This window comes from Arachis ipaensis, chromosome B6 (genome assembly GCF_059453495.1).
Source record: "Arachis ipaensis isolate K30076 ecotype BB chromosome B6, ASM5945349v1, whole genome shotgun sequence".
Taxonomy (NCBI): domain Eukaryota; kingdom Viridiplantae; phylum Streptophyta; class Magnoliopsida; order Fabales; family Fabaceae; genus Arachis; species Arachis ipaensis.
The window spans coordinates 150,272,530-150,289,696 of NC_142441.1; the positions used below are offsets into that span (position 1 = coordinate 150,272,530).

General features: G+C 33.2%; 2 protein-coding genes across 3 annotated transcripts; both read left to right on the forward strand.

Annotated features, from left to right (window-relative positions):
• The first annotated feature begins 855 nt into the window (after nucleotides 1-855).
• Nucleotides 856-7,055, forward strand: LOC107605590 (70 kDa peptidyl-prolyl isomerase). Its single transcript, XM_016307505.3, has 13 exons — nucleotides 856-1,244; nucleotides 1,597-1,683; nucleotides 1,993-2,226; nucleotides 2,409-2,489; nucleotides 2,587-2,667; nucleotides 3,348-3,542; nucleotides 4,414-4,503; nucleotides 4,637-4,812; nucleotides 5,068-5,190; nucleotides 5,281-5,427; nucleotides 5,999-6,126; nucleotides 6,214-6,334; nucleotides 6,696-7,055. Exons 1-13 carry the CDS (start codon nucleotides 1,052-1,054, stop codon nucleotides 6,813-6,815), a joined length of 1,776 nt encoding a protein of 591 aa, XP_016162991.1. The 5' UTR covers nucleotides 856-1,051; the 3' UTR covers nucleotides 6,816-7,055.
• Nucleotides 7,056-9,816: 2,761 nt separating this feature from the next.
• On the forward strand, nucleotides 9,817-15,743 carry LOC107605591 (WD repeat-containing protein PCN). Of its 2 annotated transcripts, none has more exons than XM_016307506.3 (11): nucleotides 9,817-10,105; nucleotides 10,182-10,325; nucleotides 10,542-10,845; nucleotides 10,937-11,000; nucleotides 11,400-11,513; nucleotides 11,658-11,820; nucleotides 12,407-12,557; nucleotides 12,749-13,329; nucleotides 13,510-13,691; nucleotides 13,837-14,097; nucleotides 15,237-15,743. In XM_016307506.3, exons 1-11 carry the CDS (start codon nucleotides 9,944-9,946, stop codon nucleotides 15,514-15,516), a joined length of 2,406 nt encoding a protein of 801 aa, XP_016162992.1. In that variant the 5' UTR covers nucleotides 9,817-9,943; the 3' UTR covers nucleotides 15,517-15,743. The 2 variants fall into 2 exon arrangements, with proteins under 2 accessions (XP_016162992.1, XP_016162993.1); XM_016307507.3 differs by having other exon boundaries at nucleotides 9,818-10,105; nucleotides 12,752-13,329.
• Nucleotides 15,744-17,167: the final 1,424 nt, after the last annotated feature.

Consider the following 17,167-nt stretch of genomic DNA (forward strand, 5'->3'; position numbering starts at 1 on the left):
GTTATTGAAAAATTTAAATAAATAAATTAAACTATGATCAAACAACATTATTTACTATTAGAAGTCAAACTAGTTGATTTTGGGTGGACCCTAATCCAATTAGATGTTCAATAATCAATATACATAAAATCAGACCAAAATTTAAGTCCTTTTAAATATTATTTTTTAATGTAGTTTTTTTTTTTTTTTTTACCAAAGATAGGAGACTCGAACCCGCAACCTCTCTTAATTGAGTATTGGGAGACTATACCATTTGAACTATTATTCATTGGCTATTTTTTTTAATGTAATTATGATTTAAATAAGATGTTATAAAAATAGGACAAAGTTCTCTAGAAAACATTAACAACACATATAGTTAATTGACCTGAGTCTGGTCTGCAACCTACTATTAGTATTATAGAATTTTTTTAAAGTATTAAACCTGATCTGTTATTCAACTTGGTCTGACCTGAAATCTGTTAAAAGGCCTGTTAATTTTTTTTATAAAAATAAAAGTATTATTTAAAAAAATATTTTTTAATAAACATATGTAAAATATCATATTTAATATTTATAAAAATTTTTAAACTTTAAAGTATTTAAAATATACAAAATTATTTATAATTAAATATAATAAATTTAAAATATCTCATAATTTTGTTAATAATAAAAAAATTATTTATATATAATTATATATTAAAAGGTTTAAACAAATCTAATAGATCAGACTAAACTAATTAATAAACTTAGATCTAATCTATTAATATAATAAAACTTTTATAACAATTTAAATCTGTGCCTATTTTATAACAGGCCAAACTGCAGGTCCTGGCTTAGCCTTTTTCCACCCGTAACAAGAATACCACATATTACCATAACACACTCGCCTTGTTTCACTCTCTGACATTAAAATTACGGAATTACCCTTATCGTATTCTTCTTCTTCTTCAAAACTATCCTTCCAGAAACACTCACACACAACACTGTCTCCACTACAAACATACCATAAAATAAACAAATTAAATTAAAATAAATAAAATAACCTGAGGCGGTTTCCGGCAGCGGAGCGATGGCGGTATTATCGGAGATAAACGACGGCGACGAGGAGAAAGAGCTGGACGAGGAGCCCGGCGAGGTGATCGAATCGGCGCCGCCGCAGAAGGTCGGCGAAGAGAGGGAACTCGGTAACTATGGACTGAAGAAGAAGCTCATCAAGCGCGGAATCGGTTGGGAAACTCCTGAGCTCAACGATGAAGTCACTGGTACGTGTATAATTACATTTCCACCCTTCCAGCTAAAACGCATGCTCAGAAAAATCTCTCTGTATTTTCTTTCTTATGTTGTTATGGATGGAGAACGATGTAATGTAGGGTGAGTTTGTTTCAGCTTTTGAAAAAGAAAAAAAAGAGAAAGGTGATTTTACATATAATTGAAGAAGTTGAGAATGTATGAAGCTGAAAATCAGATTTATTGTTTTTTTAATTAGGATTGTTTTTGAAAATCAGATTTTTCTGGCAAAATAAGCTGAAACAAGAACACTCTTAGTGGCAGTAGTTGTTGTTAATAATAAAAAATGCTTAATGTTTGATTATTTATTTCATCTCGAGAATGCAGTGCACTATGTTGGGACTTTGGAAGATGGAACCAAGTTTGATTCCAGTAGGGATAAAGATCAACCTATAAAGTTCACTCTTGGTCAAGGTATTTATTAAAGCAAGTACTGCTTGTTTTTTGATGCCTTGTTTTTCTTGAACAATCAATACATGAGTAAATAAATTTTTGTCTGATGGTAAAGAAGCTCAGTTTGTCATATGAGGATGCAATTTAAGTTCGAATTTTAGTTTACAGTTTTTAATAGGTACATTCAGTGAAAAAGATTGAGAGTAAAAACTTGTTTTAATTTAAAAAAATTAAAAAAATATCAAATTTTGGTGTAGGCTGTTTGGATTAGATGTTAAGGAATGTAAGATTAAAAAATAACTAGTTTCTCATGTTGATGGGGTTTGATAGGTGAACTGGCTGCTGGATTGGATCATGGAATAATCACCATGAAGAAGGGGGAGGTAGCTTTGTTCACAATACCTGATGAGTCGGGTGTTTCATCGGCCAACTCCAAGCAGTTTGAGGTGGAGCTCATTTCGTGGATCAAAGTGGTGGATGTTTGCAGAGATGGTGGGATTATCAAGAAAATTATGGAGAAGGGGGTTGGGGATGAGCGACCCCGTGATCCAGATGAAGTCCTTGGTATTCTTACAGCTGCTTATGCATATTTTTTTCTTACTGTCAGTTGAACATGTTGACAAGTTGAGACCTACGTACATTTTGCATTTTCTGTTGCTGCTGCATATCTCTTTTGGTCTTATGGCCTGCTTCAGAAATGAAGATTTTGTTGACTCACATGTTTCCTCATTCTTTTATTACTGTAGTGAAGTATCGGATGGCACTAGCTGATGATACTATTGTTGCTGAAACACCAGAAGGAGGAGTTGAATTTCATGTTAAGGATGGTATATTTATCGAATTATTCAGAATAAACTGTGGTATAGTTCCATTTTTTCATCTTATAGTGTGAGTGACCAATTATTGTTCTTGGTGAACCCTAAGGTCATCTTCTTCCGGGATTGCCAAGAGTAATCATGACTATGACAAAGGGAGAGAAGGCTCAATTAATTGTTCAACCCCACTGTATGTCTCCTGGTCTTATAATCCACCTTCTATATCCTTTTTCACAATCTTTCTAGTATCAAAATGAGGTGTATCACATTTCCTTATATTCTGTCATCGAGTCAAGTTACATGAATCTTTGGACTCAACTTACTTTGACTGAAATGAAAATGTTGTAGCAATCTTCATTATCCATTGGGATGTTTCTGCATAAACAGCATAGTTGTAGTTAATTTATGTTTCCCTAGGCACTTCGGGCTACTATAACATATTTGCCTTAATAGATATTTTGGTTCATGTTCTGCAACAAATTAATGTTTATGCATCAATCATGAAGGTCAACTGAAAGTTAAAGCATTTTGTTTTTCTTTTGATTAAACGAATGCAAATAAACATCGCTTTCAGAAGACAAAAGATATTGCAGTTAACCCAGGCTGCTTGTTGCACCTTATGTTTGCAAGTTGCAACTATTAATCCCTCATTAAGTGTACATATCTTTGTTCTGTAAAGTTGGATTCTGTCTGAATCACAATAACTAATCTTTGTTGCACCTTACAAAATCTACTTCGTTATTAACTATTCATTCTTCTGTGGATGTCAAGCTGGAATTTCATTTTTCTTCTTAGTTTTAGGTAACTTCCTGATCAATATATGATATAGTTAGTTGGGAATTGGAATTGTATTTCATATGGTGCCTGCAGATGCTTTTGGAGAGAAGGGGAGTGAAGCTAGCAATGGAGTACATTCTGTTCCACCAAATTCAGTGCTGCATGTTAATATTGAATTGGTTTCTTTCAAGCCTGTCATAGATGTTACTGGTGACTCCAAGGTGCTTAAGAAAATTTTGAAAGAAGGAGAGGGTGCTTCCACAGCAAATGAGGGTGCAAATGTTACAGGTAAGAAAAGAACATGCATTTCATATTTAATCTCAGCTAGTACAACCATTTGTATTGGAGGGTTGCTAGTGGTGCAACTGAGCTTGGTTATGACGTATTTATACTAATAAGGTTTATCTTAATACTATGTTACAGGAAATTTTAAACCTGTAGTGGCGCAACTGAGTTTAATGATAACATATTTATAATAGTAAGGTTTATCTTCATATGATGCGACAAGAAATTTTAAACCTATAGCCAAGATCTGATGTTTCATATCAAATATTCTCAGACTATTGATCCCCCTGAGCTTTCAAATGATGATCGTTGGCATCTCTCTATGTTGAAATCTTAGCATAATAGAAGTTTGAATATCATAAATTATGATTGCAAAATAATTAGCAACTAGTTCAGTTCATATATCTTCAATGCTAAAAAGTGTGGCTAGTTTCATGTTGACCATTCCTGAATGCAGTGTCGCCTTGAATTATAGGAGACAAAGAGCACAAACTTTTTCCCCATATTATCTGCCAATTCAGTTTCAGATTTACTTTAATGTCTAATTACTGCAAACAAAACAGTATCAAGGGAAATGTATTAACTTTTGCATCTAAACAGGATTAGAATAACAGCATAGTCATATTCAAATAAAAACGTGGATGCAATGATTGTAGTTGTGATCAATGACATGTTAATTGTTACCTAAACCTAGTATTTTTTCTAGTTGGCTTTCTAAGAACACATTTCTACCTACATCCATAAACTTCGTTTTTTCTTTCAAATTAAGAAATTGTTGTACCTGTAATGTCATTTATTGCACAAATGAATGTAGAATCAGATTCTGAAGTAGGGGATTTGCTAAACTCATTTCTTTTGATAATATCTGTGGCAGTCAGTTACACAGCAAAGCTAGAAGATGGAACTGTATTTGAGAAAAGAGGAATCGATGAAACTCCTCCTTTGGAATTTATAACTGATGAAGGTGAGTGTATTCTTGTTACGTCTTGGTTAAACTCTTTGACATGGCCAATTAAACTCTTTTACATGAGTACATGACCTATTGTTTATGGCATTTTTTGAGTGATGACGCTAGTGTTTATAAATTGCTAGTGCAGAACAAGTGATTGTTGGTCTAGATCGAGCAGTGGTAACTATGAAGAAGGGTGAGAGAGCCATAATTAGCATACATCCTGATTATGCATTTGGAGATGTTGAAGTAAAACGGGACTTCGCCATGGTTCCACCAAGCTCACGTGTAGTCTATGATGTTGAAATGAAAAATTTCATTAAGGTAATGGAAAAAAAAAGGGGTTGGTGTGGGTCTGCGTTTGTCCATTAAGGAGTTAAATATCTTGATGTTTTTTCTGTGGATTATGATGCAAACTAGTACCATGCGCCATAAAATGAAAAAAAAAAAAAACAAAGAAACCTGCAGTAACTTTAGTTTTGGATGCTGGATGCTGCGTGCAGCTTATCATTTACATAAATATGTTTGTCTGCCCATATTAGTTCTTTTCAACTCTCTTAGATTCTATTTGCTTGACAGGAGAAAGCACCATGGGAATTGAAAAGTAACGAGAAAATTGATACAGCTAAAAGGAAGAAAGAAGAAGGCAATATGCTATTTAAATGTTGCAAGTATGAGCGGGCAGCCAAGAAGTATGATAAGGTAGCTTGAATTGTGTTGGCATTGAGTTTTCAAGGTTTAGTAACCTCCTTTTACCTTCCTGGCTAATCAATGATACCTTGTTTCTCTCAGGCTGCTGATTATGTTAGTGAAGATGGATCGTTTGGGGATGATGAGGAAAAACAAGCTAAAGCACTAAGAGTGTCATGCTGGTTGAATGGTGCAGCTTGTTGCCTTAAACTTAACGACTTTCCTGGAGCAATCAAGTTATGTTCACAGGTAAACAGCCAATTAAAGTCATGTGTAGGAATAAGATTTAAAGCTTTGTTATTCAGTGAGCAGATTGCTATTTGAATAGTGAATAGGATAAAATGTGGGGGAGAGAAGTGATGACAAGTTGTATGCTTCTGGTAAAGCTAATAGAGGTACTGGCAACAAAAATAGTTCCAGTTAGAGTCCCAGTGTGCTATTTAGTAGACAGGTTCTGTGAATTGAATTTAGTTACTTGAAGTAAACTTTCTTTGCAAATTCTCTTCCAACTGTTGTATTGTCTGCTGGAAACTCGTGTGAATTTTGGAAAGGAATACACCACTTTCTTAACTTCTAGTGCTTAAACATAAATGACTGCCACAAGATGAGCATTAAGAATTGTTGGATTGGCACATAATGAATGCTGAACTCTGTATAAAATTGTTAATCAGTAAATAAAATTTCATGATAAAACTTCACTGACCCTCGCATACCTCTGAGTTCAAATAAGGAGAAGGATCGATTAATATCCTTCCCCATTCAGCTTATCACGAGCCTTAGTTATAGAAGTTAATGTCTTAAGTTTCTTACTTTTTATCAGGTGCTTGATGTTGAGATTTGCAACGTAAAAGCTTTATACAGACGAGCGCAAGCATATATAGAGACTGGAGATTTTCTGTTGGCAGATGTAGACATCAAGAAAGCTCTTGAGGTGGACCCACAAAATAGGTACTTATATAAGTGTTGATTGGAGTAAATTACCGCTTGATTGGAATGAAAGGTTCATAATGGGAGCATGTTTTTTTCATTTTCCAGGGAGGTAATGGTAATGAAGAAGAAATTAAAGCAACTTCAGGCTGAGAATGATAAGAAATATGCTAAGCTCTATGAAAATATGTTTGCGCATAAAGAAAAGGACTCATCTGTGGCAACAAAGGTGATTAGTGTTTGAACTTTGTTACTCATTTTTTCTTGTTTTTGAAATTTGGAGCTTGTATTGCCTGAAATCCCACTTGCTGAATGGTTGGAGGAAACTTGAGCACATCACATATTCACATCTAAGATTGAAGTAATCAACAAATACCATTTTAGAAAAAGAACTAACAATTGAAGCATGAATCTACTAGTTTAGGCTGTAGCCCAGATGAGGACCATGGATAAAGTATTTTTTAACATTGTCTAGTTCTCATTTAAGGACTTGTATATAATTTCTTGGTTTTCTTTACCTTGTTATTTGTCATTACTAAACACCCCCATAAACACTGTTTGTAACTGAAGTTCTTACCCTTCTGCATCAGAGATTGAAGGTTGAAAAACAAGAGGACGAGAAGAAAAATGAAGAGGCCACGAAGATGGAAATGGACAAAGTTGCGGATAGTGCTGCTCCTTCTGTCGACGGTCTAATTGTGGATTCATAATGATATTTATGATATTCACATGTATAGTTCTTACAAAATTTTTTATTGCAATTCTAATATAAGTGGTAGATGGAATGCAAGATTCCAAGTTCAAATTAGATGGAAGTTTTAGACTTAGTTGATATAGCAAACTCTAGTGAAACTAGATTAATTCACGATCATTTGTCTTGACTTCGTGCATGTACTTGAGTGTGAGCAGTTCGAACTCTTTGAATGTTATTCAAGTGGGTTTATATGTCATGAAGTGACCAAATAAGGGTAAGGACTAATAGCTGAATAACATTTATAAGTTGGTTGAATGAGCCAAATATATTTTCTAATAGAAAAGCTAAGCATTCAAATTTTTTACTTAACTAAGTTTAACTAAGTTGAAGTAATACATTTTAGATTTCCGTGCTACTTTTATTTTAGCAGAAATAAAAATACATATAACTGAATTTGATGTACTGCAATTTCTTCTCTTTCTTCTGCTCCTTCTTCTATGTCTTTTTCTCTCTCTCCTTTTTCTTCTTCCACATCATCATTATCATCCTCTCCTCTCTTTTTATGTTTTTCTCTCTTTGTTTTATTTTTTTATTTCTCTCTCTTAAAAAAGAAACAAGAAAAAAAACAAAAAATGCATAATCAAAATAAAAAAGTAAGAGCAACAAAAATGAAAAAAGAAAAATAATAATAAAAAAACTAAAGAAGTTCTTGTTAAGAAATTACTGCATTAAGTCCAGAATTTTGAAAAATTCTGGTTAAAAATTTGTGTTAAAAAATATCAATGTCTAAGGTAAGAAAATTTCTGTGATATCATTAAAAAATTTTGGTGTGTAATTTTTCTGTTTTATATTTTTCCTAAACAATTCCTCCTCCTCCTTCCTTTTGTTTTCATAGTTTTTTTTTTTTTTTTGTTTCACACTCATATAATTCCTTTTTTTTTGAAAAATAAAAAAAAAGTAAAAAAAAATTCAAACAAAAAAGAAGAAGAAATTATGTAACCTTTTATTTTATTTTTTGGTTTATTTTTTTTGACAATAAACACAAAAAATTTTGAAGAAAAAACGAATAACTTTATAAATAAAAGCATAGAAATTTTATACGTAAAAAAAAAAGACGAATAAAAAGAAGCAAAAAATATAATACTTAATTTGAGGAAAAATAACTTTATAAATAAAATTAAATGTACTTAAATTTTTCTTTAATTTAATCACTAATACATAACATAGTATATAATATATACCAGTAAATTAATAACACTTCATAGCTTAGATAATGACATTCATCTTTCTATTTTTAGATAAAAATATAATATTTAATTTGAGAAAAAATATGAATCACATAGGACACTAATAAGTAATAACACATTTAAATGTCACTGCTAGTGCCATTAATTACGTAAAACCGTTGGGCCTGTATGATCACCTACACTTTTGGTATAAACGGGCTGAGGCCCAAATAAGAATGATAGAGATAGCTCGAAAAACACTACCGAAACTAAAACCTGGCCGCCTGTTTAGAGCCCGTTTGGGAAGTAGCAGAAGCTATTTTCTTTTACTTTTGGATTATAAAAAGTCAGAATCTGTGTGTTTGGCACCATTTTAAAAAAAGCTTTTAATTTTTTGAAAAGTTAATTTATAACTTTTTGAAGAAGTAGAAATATATGACTTCTCTGCTTCTCGATCAGTCATTCTATCACTTTTTTAAAAAAATTAATTTCAAAACAAAAAAAATCACTTCCTTCTTAACTCTGTAAAAAAAATATTGATCCTTCACCACCATTTTCACGCAAGGTCTGCTAGAAGCACCGGCCTTCCACCATCATTCCACCATCATTCTCACGCAATGTTCCAAACCTTACTATTTTCAGGTAATGATTCATGTGATGGAAGTATTGATCCTCCACCACCATTTTCATTTTTAGACAATATTGCATCTGAACAACTACTGCATATATTCCTTCTAAGTATTTTTTTTAATCATTTTATCACTGTATTTTTTATTATTAAATTTATATTTAACTGTGGTATGAAATTTCAGTTTTAATTTTATTTTTTTCACATGTAATTTTATAACTTGCTATTATTTTCATAATTAATTATAGCAAGTTATTGACCTCAATAAAGGAGAAGGGAGTTCTAATAAGAGTAAAAAAAATAATAAAAAACAGCAATAAAATATACATTGACACACATTTTATATTTATTTTTTATTTTCACCTACCATATCATACACAATATTAGTGATTAGGTTATGTAAAATCAACATTCAATATTGGAAAGTATTTGTTATCATTGTTATTTTAATATTCATTCTCTTTTGTAAAAAAAATTTTATTTTTTGAGTTATTTATCCAAACACTACAACTTTAAAATAAGTACTTTTATAACTAAAAATCCAAATACAAAATAATTTATTTATAAGCTGAAATTAATAAAAGTAGTTATATTTTAAGTTCTTTTTTCAAAAAATATAATATTTAATTTGAGGAAAAATAACTTTATAAATAAAATTAAATGTACTTAAATTTTTCTTTAATTTAATCACTAATACATAACATAGTATATAATATAGGAAACATTTCAAGTGCACCGGGGAGTACCGGTGTACTAATTGTTTTAACCGTTGATTTCAATTAATATATATTATATATATTTTTTATAATTCAGATCAACGGTTAAAACAACTGGAGCACTGATACTCCTGGTGCACCTGAAATGTTTCCTATAATATATACCAGTAAATTAATAACACTTCATAGCTTAGATAATGACATTCATCTTTCTATTTTTAGATAAAAATATAATATAATATTTAATTTGAGAAAAAATATGAATCACATAGGTGATAGGATAATAACACTTTTTTTTTTTTTGGTACTTAGTAATAACACATTTAGATGTCACTACTAGTGCCATTAATTACGTAAATCCGTTGGGCCTGTATGATCACCTACACTGTTGGTATAAACGGGCTCAGACCCAAATAAGAATGATAGAGAGAGCTTGAAAAACACCACCGAAACTAAAACCTGGCCGCCTGCTTACCCTACTTTCTTCTTCTTCTTCTTATTCTTCCTCCACGGCTTCTTCTTCTTTCACTCTCTCTTCTGAAACGCTTCGTCTTCTTCGTCCTTCCATAATAGGATGGGCGAAATCTACAAAATCAACTCAATAAATTGGAAACCCTCTCCGGTAATCGCTCTTGCCACCAGCGTCGACGGCCTCCGTGTAGCCGCAGCTCGCCAAGACGGTTCCCTTGAACTCTGGCTCGTATCTCCCGGCTCCATTGGCTGGCACTGTCAACTTGTAAGCAAGATTCTTCTTATTTCTTTTTTACTTTTTTATTTATGGAATTTTATTTATTTATTTACTTTTTGTTTAGACGATTCATGGTGACCCTACTACAAGAGTATCTTCGCTTCTTTGGTGCCCTGGCGGCTCCAATGGCATGCCGTGCGGTCGTTTATTTTCGTCTAACATTGATGGTTCAGTTTCCAAGTGGGATCTTTTCCACCTGAAGCAAACGGTATTGTGGCTTTCCCCCCAACTTTTACAGAGATGTTAGCATAGTTAGGTTTAATGTAGTTGTGCTTGTTAGTGCTATTGTAATATTTGTTATTTATTTATTTATTTTAATATGGTTGCCACTGGAGTGCTTCTTATTATTTTGGAATGAGTGTTCTTGAAGAGTTGTTGGCTGATGTGTAAAATTTGTTTGGCTGAATTTGATGTGCTATTACAGACTGTGCTTGATTCAGATGGTGTTTGCATTTGGCAAATGGCTGTTACGTTCCCTAAGGTTGATTTAGTTAATAATGTGCCTAATGGTGATGTTATGGGGAATGGTTATGCCAGTAAAATTCAAGAATCTGATGAACAAGAGAGCAGCGATAGTGACGAAGATAATGACTCACCTGATGCTGGCAAGCAATCTGTTCTTGAGTCTCCACGTGTAGCAATTGGTTATGATGATGGAAGTGTGAGGATTTATGCCGTATCTGATGAAGATGAATTCCTATATGTAAAATCATTGCCTCGGGTCAAAGGTTAGTTTCATTTCGCCCCTGCATTATTTGGTGCTTGCGGCAGTTTTGGGCTCGATTCTGATAAGACAATGCTTTATGGGATTGCGTACAGGACGAGTTTTAAGTGTGACTTGGAGCACTGATGCTAACTACATATACTCCGGAAGTAGTGATGGGTACGCCTTCTTGTTTTATTCATTAAATGGCAATTTTCAACTATTGTCTTATGCAACTTTGAAGTAAGAGGGAAATTGTCACCTACTTTTTTTTGCTAGCATTCAAGCTCATATGAACATTGCTTGACTTTGACATAAATCAAGCACATATAGCACCATAATCCACTCACATTTTTGGACTATGCTATGTGTATATCAAAATCAGCCACCAGTATAAAATACATGTTGGAATATAAATTCATATTAAAAATAAATTAAACCACACATGTAGTTATATATAAATACTTTAGTGGCTGATTTTGGTGTACGAATAGCATTTTTGTACATTTTTATATCTCTATTTCCATGTTTCACTATTTGGTTAAATATGCTTCAGCTTTTCTCCTCTTCTTTTCACAGGTTAATACGATGCTGGGATGCTACGTCTAGTCATGAAGTTTATAGGATTACGGCTGGGCTTGGAGGTTTGGGTGGCGGACATGAACTTTGCATATGGTCGTTACTGTCTTTAAGGTAGCATCGAATCATTGCTTTTTAAATTAACTAATATGAACACACTTGCATTACATATATACCACACATTTATGGTTTTGATACAAGAGTACCTTCTGCATTTCGAAAACCTTTGTCACTGATCCTCCTTTGGTTATTATTTAGGTCTGGGACGCTTGTTAGTGCAGACAGCAGTGGCAGTGTCCAATTTTGGGATAGTAAACATGGAACTCTCTTGCAAGCACATTCATTGCACAAGGGTGATGTAAATGCTTTGGCTGCATCCCCAAGTCATGATAGGGTGTTCTCGGCTGGTTCTGATGGCCAGGTACGGAGTTGCACAATTTGTTGAATTCTTAATATTCAGAATATGTTTGGTCTTGTGGGTAAAAGTGGGGTGGAGATTTTCATGTATGCATTTTTTATGTGAGATTCATGTGAGGGATTCCAAATCCAACAACTTTTCTCCAAGAGTTGCAGGAGACATTATAATCATAAATCATCAGGATGTTTTGATTCATGTTATTGTATGTTTAGAAGCTTCTAAGTAAATTTCTACCATGAGGTGATTAATTGTTAATTGTGGCTTGGTTATCATTATATGCTCCTTAATTCTCGCTTCTTCTGACCCATTTAATGTGTATTTATCACTTCGCTAAGTTATAATATTTCATGGATTTCTATGTTCCATTTTATCTTCTGTTTTCATCTCAAAATTCAATATGACCAAGTTAGATAGTGAAAACAAGAAGTGTATATTGTTCTGTAATCTGGAAGCCAAAGTTCATGTGTTGTATATTCTCACTCTTTTGTATATTATCAACAAAAATGTAATGCAGTGTGTTATGTACAAGATAATATACTCATGACCAAGTGCATAATACTAACGTTGGTTTAGTTCATACTATTTGAAGGTTATTCTCTATAAGCTGTCTAGCCAGTCAGCATCTTCCGACAGTGTCAACCCCACTGTGATGACAAAGAAATGGATCTATGTTCACTATGTTAGGTCTCATACACATGATGTCAAGGCCTTGACTGTTGCTGTGCCGATATCTCAAGAAGGTCTGTTTGAAAGACCCAAAATTGCTTTCCAATGAAATAAATGTTTATCTACCCCAACCCCCCCCCCCCCTTTTAATTAAAAAAAGAGAGAGCTTATCTTGTTAGTTTTATATCTCATGTAAACTGAGATCTTTAGTGTGCTAACTTAGAATCTACTATTTCTGCTGATTAGCTATGAACTCTTTGTTTAGCAGATTCTCTGCCAGAAGAGAGGAATAAAAGACGTCGGCTTGAAGGAAAGCCTGTTGATTTAAATTATCATAAATGGTCCCAATTTGGGGTTCCCATGCTTATCTCAGCAGGAGATGACACAAAACTATTTGCATACCCGGTAAAGGAATTCACTAAGTTTTCTCCTCATGATATTTGTCCTGCGCCTCAGAGAACCCCAGTTCAACTAGTGCTTAATACTGCCTTCAATCAATCATCAATGCTTTTAGTCCAGTCTAGGCAATGGTTAGATGTACATTTACTACATCTTGGAAATGTTCGTACAGCTGGATGCTTTACTAAGACTGAAATCCTTGCACGAGTGAAGACTAAGGAATCTCGGAAGATTGCTTGCAGCACAATTGCTAATTCTGGGGAGCATTTTGCATACTCTGATAATGCAAGGCCTAGTCTGTTTGAGTTAAAGAGGAGTGGAGTTGGAAAGATTACATGGAGCGTGAGTAGAAAGAAGCTTCCCCCGAGGTTACCCTTTGCCCATTCAATGATTTTCACCCATGAGTCATCCTGGTTGATACTAGCTGGCCATGATAGGAGGATATATGTAAGCTAGCAATATTTCTTTCCTATTATGGCTAGAACTGTTTATTGTAGGCATTTAATTATGGGTTTCTGTCAAGCATGCTTGCCCTACGATGTCCAAGAATCTAGTTAGCATTATGCTATTTGGTTAGGGCTTTGTATAGTTTGTTTTATTGATACTCCTTGCATTTGAATGCTATAGGTTGTGGATGTCAGCACATCGGAACTAGTGCATGCTTTTACACCCTGTCGGGAGCTGGATGACGAGAAATTGCCTCCGAAGGAACCTCCCATTACTAGATTATTTACCAGTTCCGACAGGCAGTGGCTGGCAGCTGTTAACTGCTTTGGCGATATATATGTGTTTAACTTGGAGACACTAAGGTTGCCACTAATTTGCTTTTAATTGTGATTCGAGATTACTATTATTTTACTTTGCTGTCTGTAGGAAACCCATAATCCATTTTTTAATGAATGTGAAAAGTAAAAATTCAAAATTTTTACATAATAATATGCCTTTGTGCCACAGGCAGCACTGGTTCATCTCAAGATTAGATGGTGCCTCTGTCACGGCTGGTGGGTTTCCTCCCCAGAACAACAATGTAATGATAGTTACAACTTCTTCGAATCAAGTGTATGCATTTGACGTGGAGGCCAAGCAATTGGGAGAATGGTCGATGAGGAATACATATGTTCTTCCCCGGAGATTCCAGGAGTTTCCCGGCGAAGTCATTGGGCTTTCATTTCCTCCCTCATCAACTTCATCATCAGTTGTTATTTATAGCTCCAGGTAATATTTTAATTATCTTTCATTGTGTTTTCATGTTCATATTTATATAGTTGATTCAATTAACCTATATAAAGAAATGATTTTGTGATGTTTATTTTGGATACAAGTCATGAGAGGATCCATATCCATTTATTTTTAACTAAAAGGGTGGCAGCTAAATTTTGCATTAATACGAAATGATTAAAAAAACTGAAATTAACAAATTAAATGGCATATGCCACAAACTTTTTAATATAGTTGTTTTGTTTATTGTTCTGGCACTGTTACACTTAGGCTTGGTTTGGTAAAGCTTTTTCAAGAAAAAGCACAAGCACCTTATTTTGCGTTTGGTAAATTAAAAAGTCGAAGTACTTGTGCTTGCGGCTTTTAAAAGTTAGGGGTGCTTTTGAAAGTTGGCTTGTGCTTATCAAATTTTATTTATTTTCTCTCACATATTTCCCGCCATTATATTGCCATTGAAATCCTCATATATTTCTAACTTCTCATCCTAGCCTTCACAAATTCTAACACAGTCTTCATATATTTTTTATTTTTCAACCTAATCTTCACAAATTTCAACACAAATACATCTCTATCACATATTAAGTATGAACTTCTATCTATTTATATTATTTTTTTCTGCGTTGTTTTTGTATTTTTTCCGTGGATCTATGATGTTTGTTTGTTTTTTATCTGTTTTTTGAAATGTGAAGAGGTTGACTTGGTTTATGAAAACTAATCATAAAATTTTTCTTGCATGAATATTAGTCAAAATTATAATATGTATATAAATATATAATTATAGATATATAATTATAAACATGTTTATTATAATTTTTTTAAGTTTTAAAAGCTGTTTTACTAAATACAATTGTGGTGTTTGTACTTATTAAAAGTCATTTTTAATTTAATTTTACCAAAGGCAAGTGCTGCAGCTTTTAAAAAGCTGTCTTTTAAAAGACAGTTTTCATAAGCTACTTTCAAAAAGTAAAAGTTTTACCAAACCAAGCCTTACAATGCTCTATACTTGCACAATCAAAAAATGGTATCTGCATATGTTGCTTCACATTAATATATGAACTTATACATTAACCTTGTGATCTTTATACATCTTTTGCTTGTTGATTATTTCTCATGTTTGGAAATTTTTGTGCATTCAGGGCAATGTGCTTGATTGATTTTGGATTACCGGTGGAGCAAGACGAAAGCGATATGCTAAATGCTCAAGAATCATTGGCCAAGAACTTGCAACAAAACTTTACTAATGTTAAGAAGAGGACAAAATTTAGGAGAAACTTTGACGTATTTTCATTAGATAACCCAGTTTTATTTTTAGCTCATGTCTCAAAAAATTCCTTCTTTATGGTAGAAAAGCCATGGCTGGAAGTGGTTAAAAGACTAGAAGCCCCACCAGTTCATAAACATATTTTTGGCACCTAAGTTTTCAAAACAAAATAGGGAGAAGAAAGGGTTGTTCTCAGCTTTAGGGGGTGACATGATGATGATGATAATGGTGTTGATGATGCATCTTTATAAGGGGGGATATAGAAAGAGGGTCCCTTTCAATGTTGTTTTTTACTCCTTTTTCTTATTTTGTCTCTCCATGGCTGGGATCCGTTGTCATGTATTGTGTTTTCATAATCAATTTTGTTCCATTGGTGATGATAGCTTTTTTACTTCATAGTTTTAGGCTTTATAACTCGTATTGTACTACTACACCATCTCTCCTTGGGCCTGTTTCTCTTGCTTGTGACATATAGAATCTTTTCATGACGCTTATGCATGAGTTGATTAAGACGTAAATGAAACTACCCTTGAAAGTAGGAATATTCTTGTGTTGAATGTTGATATTCAAAGTGTATCAATCCAGAGGGAAAAAGTAGGAATATTCTTGTGTTGAATGTTGATATTCAAAGTGTATCAATCCAGAGGGAAAACTAAGTTCAACAATTTTTTGATTCATCAAACTCTAGTATAAATTTATTGTTTTATTTACTTATTTTTAAATCGAGACCAACTTATCAAAATTCCCTTTTTTTTTGTCTTAATTAACATCTCTAAAATAGTATATCCTTGAAAGAGAATTATAAATATTGGCAAATAGAATTGGAATAATTGGAGTATATACTTATATTGCGACTAGTTATTTACTCATACGAGAGTAAAATAGTTTAGTACCTTTTTCATGAATGAAGGATGCCTATATAAAATTTTGAATTAGATTGGATAATATTTAACCCTATAGTTGTAAAATTTAAATGTTTTAATTAGATTGGATTCTTTTTAAACCTAATATAGTGAAAAGATATTATTAGTGTGCTGTACTCATCAATGCATGTTAACATGATATGTAACATGTACCCTCCAATAAAGGCAATGCATACTAGTAAAACTGTGTATCCATGATATGGAGCATGTGCCCTAAACCTTAACTCCATCTTGCTAACACCTAAAAGGTCTCTAATGACAAAGGTGAACCACAAAATGCCCATGGAATTAGAAATGATTAGTGAAAGGTGAGGTGTTTGTCCTTTTCTAAATATCTAAGTTGCTTTGAAATGTATCCATGCGGTTAGTTCAAGTCTGAGGATATAAACACCTTTTGAATGGAAGATTTTGTTGGATATCCTACCAAAACATAATATATTCAATAATTGTACTAAGTGTTGTGAATGGATCACAATTCAAAGTGAGTAGCTATCAAAAGGGGTTGTGGGGTTGCCCCTTTAGGCTGAAAATGAAACTTGGCTTTTGGTTTCATTTGGATACTTTGTCTATTTTTGGTGCCAAGCCCATTTCTCTTACCATATTTACCCACCCAAAGTAGTTGTGAGCAAGGCTGGCAGTAGCTGAACTTAATCAAGTGGGCCCCACTACTCATAACTAAGGCCTTTGGATTTGATTGATATATGGATTCATGGTGGTGAATAATGGCTCAAGTGAAATTGTGACCCCTCTTTCCTCTCTTATCAGTGGTTACTTCTTTTTATCTTTTCTTTTTTTGGTACTTTATTTGACCTGTTCATTTAATTTGAGTTGTAATTGTTTCACACAAAAGGAATTTTCTGAATTCAAGATCACTAGAAAAGAT

Coding starts and splice junctions, on each gene's coding strand:
- LOC107605590 (XM_016307505.3), top strand. CDS start 1,052: ATGGCGGTATTATCGGAGATAAACGACGGCGACGAGGAGAAAGAGCTG. Junction 1,684..1,992: donor AAAGTTCACTCTTGGTCAAG/GTATTTATTAAA, acceptor GGGGTTTGATAG/GTGAACTGGCTGCTGGATTG. Junction 2,668..3,347: donor ATTAATTGTTCAACCCCACT/GTATGTCTCCTG, acceptor TGGTGCCTGCAG/ATGCTTTTGGAGAGAAGGGG.
- LOC107605591 (XM_016307506.3), top strand. CDS start 9,944: ATGGGCGAAATCTACAAAATCAACTCAATAAATTGGAAACCCTCTCCG. Junction 10,846..10,936: donor ATCATTGCCTCGGGTCAAAG/GTTAGTTTCATT, acceptor GATTGCGTACAG/GACGAGTTTTAAGTGTGACT. Junction 11,821..12,406: donor CGGCTGGTTCTGATGGCCAG/GTACGGAGTTGC, acceptor TACTATTTGAAG/GTTATTCTCTATAAGCTGTC.